At 47.6% G+C, this 15,680-nt stretch overlaps 2 protein-coding genes across 2 annotated transcripts; one reads left to right on the plus strand and one right to left on the minus strand.

The window, feature by feature from the left end:
- Positions 1-10,678: 10,678 nt before the first annotated feature.
- On the minus strand, positions 10,679-12,052 carry LOC101767435. The gene is made up of 2 exons (XM_004981802.3): positions 11,609-12,052; positions 10,679-11,476 (listed from the first exon to the last, which is right to left on the minus strand). The coding sequence occupies exons 1-2, from the start codon at positions 11,985-11,987 to the stop codon at positions 11,307-11,309; spliced, it is 549 nt and encodes a 182-aa protein (XP_004981859.1). The 5' UTR covers positions 11,988-12,052; the 3' UTR covers positions 10,679-11,306.
- Positions 12,053-12,683: 631 nt separating this feature from the next.
- On the plus strand, positions 12,684-15,215 carry LOC101768109 (protein ACCELERATED CELL DEATH 6). Its single transcript, XM_022823149.1, has 2 exons — positions 12,684-13,878; positions 13,969-15,215. The coding sequence occupies exons 1-2, from the start codon at positions 13,284-13,286 to the stop codon at positions 15,054-15,056; spliced, it is 1,683 nt and encodes a 560-aa protein (XP_022678884.1). The 5' UTR covers positions 12,684-13,283; the 3' UTR covers positions 15,057-15,215.
- The last annotated feature ends 465 nt before the right edge of the window (positions 15,216-15,680 follow it).

Consider the following 15,680-nt stretch of genomic DNA (forward strand, 5'->3'; position numbering starts at 1 on the left):
AGGGCGAAGTCCCTGCGGACAATCAACAGTTCGCGTGGGCCAATGCCAATGCCGATGGACTAGACCCTCAGGGCTATGGTCCTATGCAGCAGTGGGGAGAAGAAGAACAGGAAGGCGAAGAAGAAGAGGAGCCAGACGAAATGGAAGGAAATTCTGGGATTAGTACCTCTGACACTTCCCGCACTTGGAGTGACTACAGACCGGAGTCCGGAAGCGAAAATTCTGTCAATCAAGCTCCGCCTGTTGCTCCCCTAGGGCAAACTCTGATGACCGTGGACCAAGACGTCCTGCAAGAAGCCATGGCACGACTGGGATTAAATGCCGAAGAACTGGGCATTTTCCCTTATGACGGTTGAAATAGACTTGGTTTGAAAGTGTTATAATATATCCTTGTAAGATATGGGTGATGGACAAGTGGCACTAAGGGGGTTTTGTAAATATTAACTCCTAGGCATGTAATATAAATAAGTATGTACATAAGTATGGTTTGTGTGTGAGCATGCTGTGATGTGTGATATGTTAGTATGCAGAGAGTTGTTGATAAAAATGCACCGTAGATATTAATATCTTGTTACTCTTGGCAGCATGACGGATCCCAGAGAACCCCGAGCTTCAGGCTCCGGAGGACAGGAAGAGGATTTACCCAGAGCACCTACATTGGCTGACGCGATAGCCAGTTTGATGAATTCCGGGGCAGAGCAAGCCCGATTACTTCAGATGATAGTGCAGAACACCGGCAACGGTGGACGTAGAAGGGATCCGGAGCAGGGGGTGTCCTACACCCAATTTCTGGAAACACGTCCCCCAGTCTTCTTAAAAGCTGAGCATCCCTTGGAGGCTAACGAGTGGCTTCAGGCCATGGAGCAAAAATTTCGAGTAATTCCCCAATGTACTGCCATTCAGAAGGCCGAATTTGCGGGGCTTCAGCTTCAAGGTCCCGCAGCAACTTGGTGGACCAGTTATCTGGCCAGGCAGCCAGTGGGAAGGGAAGTCACATGGGAAGATTTTAAGGAAGCCTTTCGGACACAGTTTATACCGGAAGGTGTCATGAGAATGAAGCTGGAACAGTTCTTGGGACTGCAGCAAGGAACTCGCAGTATTCTGGCATATACTAGTGAGTTCGATCACCTAGCCCAATATGCTCCAGAGCATGTCAATACTGAAACCAGAAAGAGGGATTGTTATCTCCGAGGACTTAACACAAGAATGCAGGAAAAGTTATCCACCTGCACTTTCGCTGATTACAGTTCCGCGGTAAGTACAGCCATTACCGCAGAAGAAAAGATGAAAGCATTGGATGAAACATTGAAGAAAGAAGAAGCATTAAAGAGGAAGGCTGTTCCTTCTGGAAATTTTGGAAATGCTCCTCAGAGGATGAGGATGGTATATAGAGGTTCTTCCCGACCCATGTATCGTCCTTCATTCCAGCAACGGCCTTTCCAGTCCTGGAATGCCAGAGCTCCCAGTGCTGCCCCTCGTCCTGGAACTGCACCACCTTTCGGGTCTCGTAACCCTACCCCTTCGGGAACCCCACAGGTTTGTTTCAACTGTGGAAAGCCAGGACATTTCGCCCGAGACTGTCGTTTTCCCAAAATTGGGGGAAACGCGAACTTAAAGGCTCAGACCTCGGGCCAAGGCACTGGACAAAAGTTTGTCCGTCGCAAGTTTGTCAACACCAAGACAGGACAGGCTCACTATATGACTGTAGAAGAAATTCCAGAAGGAGAGCCAATCCTAGCAGGTATGTACCTTGTTAACAATTATCCTGCTATGGTTTTGTTTGATTCCGGTGCATCGCATACTTTTATAAGTAAAAAGTTTGTTACACAACATCAACTAGAAGTTCATACCTTAGATGTCAAATATGCTATTCAAGCTACTGGTGCCACACAGAATACCAATCAAGTAGCTCGCAATGTGATTTTAAACCTAGAAGGAAATAGAGTGGGAGCTTATCCTTTAATTCTGGAAGATCAAGGAATAGATGTTATTTTGGGAGTAAATTGGATGAAAGCACATGAAGTACAAATTAATGTGGTTACACGGGTCGTTAGCCTGAAGGATGACCAAGGTTACTCTTTCGAACTCCAATTACCCGTTCAACCTTGTTTGGACCAAATGGTCAAAAAGACTAGAGCAGTGACTCTAGAATCTATTCCTGTGGTTAATGAATTTCTAGATGTATTTCCAGAAGATTTGCCTGGGCTACCGCCTGACAGAGCGGTAGAATTCACTATTGAGTTAGAACCAGGCACCGCTCCTATCTCTAGAAGACCATATCGAATGCCACCTAAAGAGCTAGCAGAATTAAAAACACAACTCCAAGAATTGTTGGATAAGGGTTTTGTCCGACCTAGCACTTCACCATGGGGTTGCCCAGCTCTTTTTGTTAAAAAGAAAGATGGTACATTAAGGCTATGTGTGGATTACCGTCCCTTGAATGCGGTAACCATTAAGAACAAGTATCCGCTGCCACGGATTGATTTGTTGTTCGACCAGTTGTCCGGAGCTAAGGTCTTTTCAAAAATCGACCTTCGGTCAGGGTACCATCAGATTAAGATAAAACCCGAGGACATACCAAAAACAGCCTTTTCAACCCAATATGGACTATATGAGTATTTGGTTATGTCTTTCGGATTGACAAATGCCCCAGCGCATTTTATGTATCTCATGAATTCAGTATTCATGCCGGAACTGGATAAATTTGTGGTCGTCTTTATAGACGATATCCTTGTCTTTTCTAAAAATGAAGAGGAACATGCGCAACACTTGCGCATTGTTCTAAATAGACTCCGGGAACACCAGTTATATGCTAAATTTAGTAAGTGTGAATTTTGGTTAAAGAAAGTTCCATTCCTTGGGCACATACTATCCGAAAAAGGAATTGAAGTAGATCCCGGAAAAGTCAAGGATATACTGGATTGGAAATCGCCAACTTCTGTTCATGAAGTAAGAAGTTTCTTGGGAATGGCTGGCTATTACCGTAGATTCATTCCCAATTTCTCAAAGGTTTCTAAACCAATCACCGAGTTATTAAAGAAGGACACAAAATTTGAATGGAAACCTGAGTGTGAAGACTCATTCCAAATCTTGAAGAAATTATTGACTACAGCCCCAGTGCTAGCTCAACCTGATATAGAAAAACCCTTTGATGTATACTGCGATGCCTCAGGAACAAGCATTGGGTGTGTTTTGATGCAAGAAGGCAGAGTTATTGCCTATGCTTCTCGTCAGTTGAAGCGTCATGAAGAGCATTACCCTACTCATGACTTAGAGCTTGCTGTCGTAGTGCATGCACTAAAGATATGGCGACACTATCTTTTAGGTAGTGAATGTCGTATCTTTACTGACCACAAGAGCTTGAAATATATCTTCACTCAGATGGACTTAAATATGAGGCAAAGGCGGTGGCTAGAACTGATTAAAGACTATAAACTAGAGATTCATTACCATCCTGGTAAAGCTAACGTGGTGGCCGACGCCTTGAGCAGAAAGGCCCAATGCCATTGCACTACCATCCAGTCTAGCCTGAAGACCCTGTGTGAAGAAATAGGAGAACTAAGTTTGGAAATAGTAAAACAAGGTACCCTCCAGAATGTTATGATTCAAGATACCCTAAAAGAAAGAATCATAGCAGCCCAAAAAGAAGACCCATGGGTTAAAGCACTTTATCAGCGAAAGGCCGAAGGGAAGATTCCTGAACTTAATCAAGAAGAAGACGGAGGACTATATTTCAGGAACCGGATAGTAGTTCCGGAAGATGAGAACCTAAGAAGGTTAATCTTAAAAGGAGCACATTCATCCAAGTTCTCCATTCATCCCGGAACCAATAAAATGTACCAAGATTTAAAACCAAGATTTTGGTGGGCCAAAATGAAACCGGAAATTGCAAGATACGTGTCAGAATGTGACACTTGCCAAAGAGTTAAACCCATATTACAGAAGTCGGCAGGTTTGTTACAACCCTCAGAAATTCCTGTCTGGAAATGGGAAGATATTTCTATGGATTTCATAGTAGGATTACCTACTACTTCAAAGGGGTATGATTCCATCTGGGTTATTGTCGACCGCCTTACTAAGTCAGCTCACTTTATTCCAGTTAAGACTACTTACCACGTGTCGACATATGCCAAACTCTATATAGCCCGAATTGTATCCTTGCATGGAGTGCCAAAAACCATTATCTCCGATCGAGGTTCCCAGTTCGTCTCTAGATTCTGGGAACGACTACAAAAGGATATGGGTACTACCCTCATTAGAAGTTCTGCTTATCATCCTCAAACTGGAGGACAGACAGAGAGGGTCAATCAAATTTTAGAAGACATGTTAAGAGCATGTGTCCTTACCTTCTCTAAGCTATGGGATGAATGTTTACCCCTAGCCGAGTTCTCCTATAATAATAGCTATCAAGCTAGCATTAAGATGGCACCTTTCGAAGCCTTGTATGGTCGAAGATGCCGAACCCCTCTAAATTGGTCAGGAGTAGGAGAAAGGACACACCTGGGATCGGACTTGGTTATGGAAACCGAAGAAAAGGTCCAGAAAATTCGCAAGCACTTAGAAGTAGCTCAGTCCCGGCAAAAGAGTTATTCAGACAAAAGAAGACGATTCTTGGAATTTTCTGCCGGAGATTTTGTATACTTAAAGGTATCCCCAATGAAAGGCGTACAACGCTTTGGAGTAAAAGGTAAGCTAGCCCCGAGATATATTGGTCCCTATGAAATTCTGGAACAAAAAGGTCACGTGGCATATAAGCTGTCATTGCCCGATCAACTTACTTCTATACATGATGTATTTCATGTATCCCAGCTTAAGAAGTGCCTAAGAGTCCCAGAAGAAATTTTAGAAGATCCAGGAATTGAGCTTGAACCGGATCTAACATATGAAGAGAAACCTATTAAAATTCTGGATCAAAAGACACGCGATACCCGAACTCGGAGTATCACGTTTTATAAAGTGCAATGGAAAAATCATACTCCGGACGAAGCTACTTGGGAAAAAGCAGAAGACCTAGAGTCTAAAAATCCAGAGTTATTTGAAACCGTCAGGGACAGATGAACAAAGACCACCACCCCACTATCCTTGTACAGAAAAAGAAAGAGTAAATGACCTGACGCAGTTTCCTTTCCATTCCAAAAACCAAGGATTTAACCCCGAGAATCTCGGGACGAGATTCTGTTAAGGGGGAGAGGCTGTAATACGTGCCATTTCAGGTATTAAAATAACTGTGGGAATTTAGAAATAAATCCAAAAGAAAAAGAAAAGAAAAATGGCAAAAAGATCAAATTCGGCCAAATTTTGACCGAAATTTGAATTTCAAATTTAAAATTCAGAAAAATTTGTCCAACATGTGGAATACAAGTATGAGATTATTTGGAAGCAAGGAATCAAAAATTTGGAGCTAAGTTGGTGCTAAATATTTCAAAAGAATTAGAGAAAGAAAAAGAAAAAGAGGAATTGCTGTTTACTGTTCACCGTCCGAAAACAGCAATTCAGAAAAACAGCCATAGAGTCTGTTTTCAAAATTCATTTCTCGAGAATTTTTCAACTAAGTGCACCATGACAGCTATACCATATTGAAGTGTGAACTTTGGACTACAAGATTTGGGTGTTGTTGGCCAGGATCAGTAATAGGAAGGGAGTCAAATTCCAGCTCAAAGTTAGCACAAAATCACAAGTTCACTGAAACTCTGAATTTTTTTCTAAGTCTGAACAGCAGCAAGGCAACGACTTGGGGCTCGAATTCAGAGCTATTTAGATCAAAAGAGATACTTGTTCATGAGCAAAATGGAACACTGGGACATAGTAGAACATGTTTGGGTAGAAGTTGGATTGGAAAAACAAGCTTTAGGCTACTGAATTGGATTGACAATGGAGATCGACACCACTGTCGATACTGACGAAACTGAATCCTTGATTCAGTCGGGTTCAGAACCAGCTCGAGCAACTTTTCCAAAATTCCTTTGATTCAATGTTTATCTCAAGCCGACGCCAAAATAAAAGATGAAGGTCTTAAGATTATCTTCGGCTTGTGTTAAAGCACGGGAGGCCGTCGGATTGAGGATCAACCGTCAGTCGCTTCTGAAGATCACGGGCGCCAGAAGAACGGTGACAGAGCTCCAGACGTGTCGCCGCCGCCGTCGTCGGTCGACCGCCAGGACAACTAGCTAGGCCACCTCCTCACCACGCAAGCCTACGGGTAGGCCACGGTGTCGTCCATGCGAGGGGTGAATCGCTTGAATAGTTACTGTTCCCGCGCCACCGTTTCACTGCCATCCCTTTTTACCGCCGCCCGCTCTCCTCTGACCAGTATCGCCGCCACGCAAAATTCTACCACCTCCCAGCAGCTCCCGTCGATTCCTCTCGCTCACTCCTCCACAGACACCCCAGCTACACCCCGAGCCAGTCGTTGTCCCACATCCTTGCCAGGATAGCCGTGCTCGCCGCCGCTTCTGTCCGCCGCCGTCGCGCCGTCCGCTCACGGTGAGAACCACCTTGCGCTGCCTCCCTTCCTTCTTGAGCAGTCGTAGTCAAGTCCTTAGGGTCTGAGGATGGGGTAGAAGCAGTCGTTTGAGTCGGTTAAGCTGTTGTCGCGAGTAACCACGGCCGGCCGAGGGAGTCGCCGCCCGTCGCCGTGGAGGGGATGGTTCCGGCCATCTCCGGGGAAGCTGTTGCCGCGCACGGGGTTGTGTAGGTCTAGGGTTGGTGTCGTCGCCTGGTCCCGCCGCCGGGAGGGCGCCGGCCGGCGAGCCGCGCCGCCCCCTGTCGGGGACGCGTTTTGGCGGGAGGTAGAAGAAGCGCTGTGCGCTCGGGCCCGCGTGTCAGTAGGAGAAGAGAGGGAGAAAGAGCAGGCCGAAGCGGTGCGGCCGGTTGCTGGGCCGCGGTCGTGAGGCCCAGTAACGCGCGCGCGGTTCGGCGGGAAAGAAAAGAAAGAGGCCGTGGGCCGGTGCTGGGCTGCCAAGGGAAAAAGAAAAGGAATCGGCCCGTGGGGGCCTGTCAGGGGGAAAAGGAGAACCGGCGGGTAGAAATGAATAGGAAGGTGGGGTCCGCGCCGTGGGGTCCAGTGGCTCGTGAGAGAGGGTAGAGCATGGGTGAGTAAGAAAAGTTTTTCCGGGGGAATTTCGGGAAAAGTTAGATTTCCTTAGCAAAATAATTCGTTTAAATTCGTTTTACACCATTTTAATCACAGAAATTTGTAGGAGTGTCCAAAATTAGTGAAACCAATTTTGTTAGGCTTGTTTTATTTTCCTTTATGCATTAAAATTTTTACACCCTAGGAAAATAATAAAAATTCGGGTATTTATTTAATGCCTTCCTTTTGAGGTAATTAAATAAATACTTAATATTTATAAAATGTATAAAATATGAATAATGCTTTATCAATCACAAATAATTCTTAACCCATAAGAAATTAGATTTTCAAGTTAGAAAATATTTACCACTTTTCTAAAATTAAAAGAAAAAAGTTATAGGAAGGGTTAATTAAGAAAAATAAAAACATAGGTTAATCTTTTTAGATTTTGTGTGTTGACTTACAACTTTATCATGATAAGTCGTATAGTCCTTGTTGGCTTGCAACTTTATCATGAAGGAAAGTTGTATAGTCTGTTATTTAAAAAGTTTGCATTCTAACCCCTGCATATATTGTGCCGTAGATCCAGAAGCACCAGAAGAAGGTTACTGGGAATTTTCAGAAGGACCCTTGGAGTCCGACGAAGTATTTGAATTTGTTCCCTGTGAAGCAAATCCGTCGGCTTCTACTAATCTTTTTAACGATCAAGGCAAGCCCCGGTGCATTTATACCTATCTATTTTGGAATCGTTATTTCATGTGACTAGTTATAGGTTATTTGTTTATCGCATGCACTAAGTCTAGGAGTTGAATGAAACCTATTCTTGTGTATGATCATGCCTTGATTTAAGGACATCTTTGCCACTTGTTCAAATCTTAGAAACTACCCAAGTCTAGAAATGCTTACTTGCTTACATGATTGGTTTACCAACCTTAAGGAAAACTCTTAAGTCATACATGTTGCGTATGAAGGATAGTTTGGAATATGAAAACGGACAGAAGCTAGAGATGTAGTTCTGTCGGCTAGATTAATCTGGTTAAGGCCCAATTCGTGTCTTAACCGCTGATCAAGTGATAACCATCTGATCACTTACTGGGTATGGGACCAGTAAAGCCCAGTAGATTAGTAAATTCTATGACCAGGAATGCTTCGTACCCGCGCTTGACGTGCTGGAGATTGGCAGGGGTGTAGCCTGAAACTCACATGGAGATCAGGCCAGACGTGGGGTCCCATGTGGGGGTGCATCCCTGGGTCCGGGTAGTTGTATTCCTAATCATTGACTTTACTAATCGAGAGGTTGTTAGTACGACCTGGACAGTCGTATAATGCTGGTGATCGGGGTGCTCTCCTGCAGGATGTAAATTGATCCGGATCGCCGCAATTCTCGGTCATGAATGCACTTGATCACTGTTAAGCATCGTAGTATAAACTCATGTGATATAAAATCTCCTGTTGCCAAGTACTGTATGATTTAACAGCTATGATTGTTTTACTTCTGTTATCATCTAGAATGGTTAGGTAATGACTTAACTAAAATAAAAGATAAAACTAAGGCCTCACTCGTAGTAAGCTTTTTCGGCAAAATTGTGTCAACCAAGCACACCCAAAGGCTGACATGCATTCCAAAGAAAAACTATTATATTGGTTAGTCGGGTAAGACTTGCTGAGTACCCCGTACTCAGGGTTTTTCCCCTTGTGGTTATCTTTCAGAAGCTCCACCGGAAGCTACCGAGGAGGAGACCCCGAAGACCTAGAGTATTGACCTGAGTCTCACAATACTCTAGAAAACAGTTTATCGACGCATCTTCTCCTGAACTATTTATGTTTAATCTTAGAACTTGTCTAACACTGCATCACTAAGTTTGCCTCAACTTATGTCTTGTAATAACTCGTACCTCTTAATTATGTATGTAAAAATGTAATATTTGTTGATATTATCCCATCGCGGATATTATCCCGATGCATGGTTATGAGACACGCCGTGGATCCTTCGAGGAGTCCGAGGGACACTCGACGGACTACCGAACTTATGCTGTTTTAGGTGCGTTTCGGATAATTGCCGTTCTGACGGCGATTAGGCGCACTTAAACCAGCTTAAGTTGGGCGGTTCCGCCACAGCAGCACTCTCGGTACAGTTGCTCATGATTTCAGCTCACAGAAGTTAAGAGTTAATATGTAGAACATTATATAGTCCGGTAGGTTATTGATGGTTGAACCGCACCTCCGACACCGATAAGAAATGCTGATGAAGCCGGATGCCATTGACCTACAATGCAAGACATGTGAATGAAACAATGGCACGGCTTGAAACGTGTAGTTCAAGTCGTGATGCTGGAAGGCAATAGTGAAAGATGCCGTTCCTAGACGGTGCGGTTGAGGGAGCATGACCTCCCAAGCTGACAAAAGCCGTTATTGGAGTTGTATATAGCAAAGACAAATGAGAATAAGTACACGCAGAGCATAATTTATTTGAAATAGAGAGTATGTGCAAACCATGCTACGATAAACATTTACTAAGATAACAACTACTCCTCCGTTCTAAACTGTAAGTATACCTTTTATAGATTTTATTATACATATAAATTATGTCTAGATGCTTAGTAAAAATTTATAAATCTAAAAAGATAAAATGACTATAATCCAGGATGAAGGGAATACAAAATTAATATTGTTATATTCATGCTTTTAAAAAAATATTTTTATAGTTATAATTTTATATGGAACAAATAAAATATTAATATAGCAATTATTGGTCTAGGCTTTGTCCCAAGGAAATGGAATGCGCCTTAGAAGAAAAAATAGAGGGGATAAAGCCATTCATTCATTAACTAGCAAACATGCCCGTGCGTTGCTACTGGTCTACGGGTGAAGATCTTAAATATTACATGTATTATCTATAATAATATCCAAATCCAAGATCTTAAATATTACATGTATTATCTATAAATAATATCCAGACCCTGTCTCAACGCATGAACTTTTTACATGCATTGATTCATGGCCTACTATGTCTGTATGGCAATTTTAGAAGCACCTGCTGTGCGATGCAACCAAGGTAGCCATGCTTGGTATTTTCACGAACATCTCATGCGCACGCAACGTACGGTCTCGTGAATCAAGCTCAAAATTTGCCAAATGCCAAGCCCAGCAGAGTAACGCGCGAACTTATCCGTAGCAATAGCAAGCAGGGCAAGGAGCACAATCCCAGGCCTCCAGTGATCCAGTCAACCGGATTGCTCCATGCCGCCACTGAAGGTGACGGCAGTGAAGTAGAAGGCCGCCGGCCATAAAGGAGTGCATGAACGGGGAAGACATCTGGCAGCACACACGACGACGACCGCCAGCTGGAAAGTCTGATGAGTGCAGGAGCACCCACGAACACAACCCTGCATAATTTAGTATTTTCTATACCAGTGGACTCTTTATAAGTGGATAATTTTCCTTTCGACAGGAGGAACAAGTTTCTTTTAGGGTGGTTCAATGGGAAGCGGATAAAACTCATTCACTGGATGAGCTGGAAGCTCAACATCAGTATGCCAACGACTTGGAGAAACAAATCGAAGCTCTTGCACAGAAGTTACAATCAGCCAACGCGCGCTACAAGCAGAAGGTAAACATTATCCTTGCATCATTATCCCATTGTAAAGAGACCATCATCTTACATGAGGTCAGCAAATATTATAATACCATGATGAAGCTTTGCAATTTTGCAGTACCCATACTTATAGGTTTTGGCTAATACAGGACATCCTTTTACTATTGAAACTTACCGACTTGCTGAAATAGCATGGTGCATTTGCTAGCTTGCAACATTTTTCTCTTGCATTGAATCGTCTGAGCTTTCCAGGTCACAGAAGAGAGGGATAAAGTTGCTGAGATTACCACAGAGTTCAATAAGTTGACACAAAAAGTAAGCAAGAGCGTTGAACTTGAGAAGAAGGTGCATGACCTTGAGCAGAAGCTGCAGGTAGCTTACTCTAAATCTGAGGAACAGGTAAGTGGAGACGCGTCGATGAAATCTCTTGGTTACCTTATATCTGATCATTTGTTATTGGCAACTAATCCCGAGAGTTCACCTTGGATTCATCAACAATTTTAAGCAAACAAAATGACAAATCTCTGGGTGCTGACGCGGCCTCACCAAACCCAATCCAGCAAGAAGTGCTCCCCTATTCAACCATCATTCCTGTCTTCTTTTCTCCACCGAGCCAGCAATCCACAATAGCTAGCTTCTTTATTTTTCTTCCTCCATAAATGGGCAAGCAACAGCTCGAATCACCAGCACACCTTCTGCTCTGTTCTTCTGTCCACCAAAACAGCAGCAGCAACCACCTACCAGTAGCTCTTCCTTCTTCCTGCCGGCAAGCACCAGGAGCAGATCAGGCACCCAGCTAGCTTTCTTCCCTGCAAGTGCAGCAGGAGGAGGAGAACGCTAAATCTGTCTCAAAAAACCCCAAGATCCATTTGTTATAAAGATGTCTGCTTGCTTCAGCTTATCGGGGCTCCTCACTCATGAACATGGTGAGCATCTCGCACCTCGGCCAAGACCATGCACCCGCCTGGTCACCTTGCTGCACCTGTGGGATGTCCAACACCATCTCGCACCTCTCGATTGATGCAGCATGGTGTTCCACACGAGGCCACCGTTGAGGTCCTCCAACTCACTGCTGCAGGATCTGCACCACAAGGACGCTGGGCTGACGGAGATTGGGTTGTGGGCGGGCGGGCACGACGCAGAGGAGGATGCTGGGGATGACGCCACGAGAGGTGTGGCGGGCACTGCGCTGCCACCGCAGCTGATGCCGAGGCCGGCGGCGTGGATACGTGCAGGCGTGCGGTGGCCTTCGCCGTCGGCGGCGGCGGACGACGAGTGGTGGTGCGACACCGCGTGCGCCGGCGTGAAGTGCGTCGCCATCCCGGTGGCAGCGACAGCAGCCTCCAGCAAACCACGCAAGCAGAGCGAGCGAGGAGAGAAGGAGTTCGGAGCGGGGCGCGGCTCGGAAGGAGGGGGCCGCCGGTCGCCCGCTCCGCCGGCCACCGTGAGGCCGCTCCGCCGCCCGGCTCCCCTGCTCCACCACCACCTCGGAGCACCTCCCCGCCGCCCGGCTCCCCCGCTCCGCCCCTCCCTGCTTTCTGCTGCCCCTCCCTGCTCTCCACCGTCATCGCCCCTCCCTGCTCTCCACCGTCGCCGCCCGCTCCTGCCGGATCCAGATCCGGCACCCCGACGGCGCCTTCTCAGAAGCCGATGAGCTCCGGCTGAGGCCGCGCGCAGGGGCAGCGTGGGGGAGCGTCGGGGCGCCCCGCTCCAGCCGCCGCCCGCCAGTCCACTGCCGGGCGGCGCCGGGTCCGGAGCCGGACGGCCGGACGGAGTGCGCCCAATCCCCCTCCCCTCTCTGTTTTATAAGCTTTTTCCCGTTTAACCCCCTCCCTTCCCTTCTTTTTCCACCCGAGCCATTCCCCTCTTTACAATATGAACTGCGGGTTGATTCCTTGAAAGTTGAGGGGGTTTTTTGCAAAATGATCACGATGTACGAAAACCAAGGTAGAGGCGTTACTTGCTTTAATAATAGGTAAAGATCGGGGGAAAAGTAAAATAGAATAGCACAGCCGTGCGCACGGCAAATGCATGGTGCGGGTGGGCTGGGCCGAGAAAAGGTGGAACGGGCACCAAGTAACAATGGGCCAATACAATCCATCCTGTCCGCGCGCACTCGTTGGTCGCCAACCAAACAGTATGCGGTACCCTCTCAAAGAAAAAAACAGTATGCGGAAGTAGCTGAAGCAGAGTACAGATACCGAGCTTGATCGGTTTGCGTTGATTTGATCGTATCCACCTGCCGCAGCACGAGAAAGAACACTGCAGGAATATGTGCCAAGGCTGATTCGCCAAGTAACCGGAGCTCGTATGTGTCACAAAAGCGTTGTCCTGCTGGCCGAAGTCCAAACTCCAAAGTGCAAGCTACGCATCGAATCGTAACTCCAACCATCACTCTCAGCATTTTCAATTGTTATGAACAATAAATGATAGCAGATATATACACACGCGTGACAGTTCTTTTGCTAATCGTCTCGGTACCTCGCCATCATTCCTGCAACTTCTCATGTCCATGTCAACTCAAGAGCAGAGCAGAGCCTGTAGCTAGGAACGTACCCTGTTCGACCTGTACTTTCAACGACGACGACGACGACGACTGAAGAAGGGAGAGGTGGCATGCTTCCCGCCTTGTACAAGGCGGCGACGCACGGCGACGTGCGGAGCCTGAGGCAGCTGGTGGTGGGCGACGTGAAGATCCTCAACTCCACGACGCCCCAGGGCAACACGGCGCTCCACGTCGCCGCCCTGTACGGCCACGCCAGCTTCGCCCGCGAGGTGCTCAAGGTCAGCGAGGAGCTCCTCATCGCCCGGAACGCCGACCACGATACCCCGCTGCACCTGGCGGCCAAGAACGGCAAACTCAAGGTCGCCGAGCTCATCATAGTCCTCGCCCAGGCGTGGCCGGAGGACCCCAACACCGACGACACGCTGCTCAAGAGCCCCCTCATCATGACCAACCGCGAGGGCAACAACCCGCTGCACGAGGCCGTGCTCCACCGGAACACCGCCGTGGCGCTCAAGCTCCTGGACGCCGACCCCAAGCGCGCCCACGACCTCAACGAGCAGAGGGAGTCGCCGCTGGGCATGGCCGCCCGCCAGGGACTCTTCCAGGTGGTCTGCAAGATCGTCGAGGTCCCCTGGGTGCCCACCGACTTCATCCAGTCCGTCGGCGGCACGATTCTGCACCAGGCCGTGCTCGGCGGCCACAACCGTAAGCTTGCTAGCACTAGCACCCATACATCTTTCTTGCTTCGTCTCGTGCCAGCCATCGGCGTGCAATCCATCATGTGCTGCGCTGCAGGAACCGTGGAGATCCTGGTGGAGACGTACCCGAGCCTGCTGAACCAGACGGACTCCAACGGCAACAACGCGCTGCACTACGCGGCGCAGAAGAACAAGTCGCACTCGGTGGAGGTGTTGCTCGGCAAGCAGGATGATCTGGCTTACAAGCCCAACAGCGAGCGGCAGTCACCGCTGCACGTCGCGGCGCGCTACGGCTCGACGGAGGTCATCAAGGCACTGCTCCGGCACTGCCCCGACGCGGCGGAGATGGTGGACAGCTGCGGCCGCAACGCCCTGCACGTCGCCGCCGCCGGCGGCAGGACGAGCGCGCTCCGGTCCCTGCTCCGCCGCGTCCGCCCCGTGGAGCTCAACCGCGTCGACGTAAACGGCAACACGCCGCTCCACCTCGCCGCGGAGATGAGCCACGTCCAGTCCGCGCTGCTGCTTCTCAAAAACCGCCAAGTCGACCCCTGCGTCCTCAACCGCGACGGCCACACGGCCCGCAGCCTCCTCGAGGTCAGGAAGACCCTCGGCCGTACGGCACGCCTCGACGACATGGACGCCCACGAGATGTACCTGTGGAAGAAGCTCAAGCACCAGGAGTCCGTCAGGTGCCACAAGCAGCAGATGCCGGCGTTCGCCTTCAACCGCGACAGCAGGACCTCCAGCCACAAGTACTTCGACCGCAGTGTCGAGACCTACATCCTCGTCGCCACGCTCATCGCCACCGTCACCTTCGCCGCCACCTTCACCATGCCCGGCGGATACGACCAAACGACGGGCATCGCCCTCCACGGCCACAACACCGCCTTCAAGATATTCGTCATCTCCAACACCGTCGCCATGTGCAGCGCCATCGTCGTCGTCTACTGCTTCATCTGGGCATGGAAAGACCCCATCAAGTTCAAGATCGATCAGCTCGTGTGGGGCCACAGGCTCACCATGATTGCCGGTCTCGGCATGCTCGTCTCGCTCATGACTGCAGTCTACATCACCGTCCACCCCAAATCACGGTGGCCCGCCTACGTCGTCATCGCCATCGGCGCTAGCACTCCGGCCGTCGTCGTCTTCATGCTTGGTAGGGATGTGATCTTCGTGCCTCTGTAACACTACAAGTCAACAAAAGTGTGCCAGCTGCATGTACTAATTTGTAGATTAAATTTTATTGACCTCCATCAGACCATGTCAAAGTGAGAAGCCTTCTGAAGCTTGAGACCATGTAATTTTATTTTGAACATCTCATAATATCTTCAGTTTCCACTGCTACTTACACGACAAAACTACTAGTGTCCATTCAAAAGATCAAAACCCCAAATGAACCACTCCTTAATCTTTAGGCAAGCATACTGTTGGTTTACATTGCATAAAACAATATATAAATGCCACTTAAATCATATATATGAATTAAACATGGCGCTGATAAGCTAGCCTCGAAAAGGCTAGTGTTCCTAAAATAACCTCATTAGGTCATTATTTATGATTTCGTGATTGAGTGACAACTGACGATATAGTCATTTGGATCGCTCCTCACGTTGCCCCGGGGAGATGAAGTCCTGGAAGGAAAAATTCAAAATAGTGCAAGTCATAAGTTACATATGCGCGGGAGATGAAGTTTGCCTAATTCACCCGTTCTCCATTTTAGATTATACTTTCTTTCGACTAGCAACACGTAGCTCAAGCCATAGATTGTTTCTTAGAGCTCTCAGATGGCCAGTGTGGAATTGATGGACA

Source organism: Setaria italica, chromosome IX (assembly GCF_000263155.2).
Source record: "Setaria italica strain Yugu1 chromosome IX, Setaria_italica_v2.0, whole genome shotgun sequence".
Lineage (NCBI taxonomy): Eukaryota > Viridiplantae > Streptophyta > Magnoliopsida > Poales > Poaceae > Setaria > Setaria italica.

Bases quoted from the DNA above. Each gene is read 5' to 3' on its own strand.
- LOC101767435 (XM_004981802.3), bottom strand. From the start codon at position 11,987: ATGGCGACGCACTTCACGCCGGCGCACGCGGTGTCGCACCACCACTCG. The intron at 11,477-11,608 runs GTGCGAGATGCT...CTGCACTTGCAG, and splicing joins GGTGCATGGTCTTGGCCGAG to GGAAGAAAGCTAGCTGGGTG.
- LOC101768109 (XM_022823149.1), top strand. From the start codon at position 13,284: ATGCTTCCCGCCTTGTACAAGGCGGCGACGCACGGCGACGTGCGGAGC. The intron at 13,879-13,968 runs GTAAGCTTGCTA...GCTGCGCTGCAG, and splicing joins CGTGCTCGGCGGCCACAACC to GAACCGTGGAGATCCTGGTG.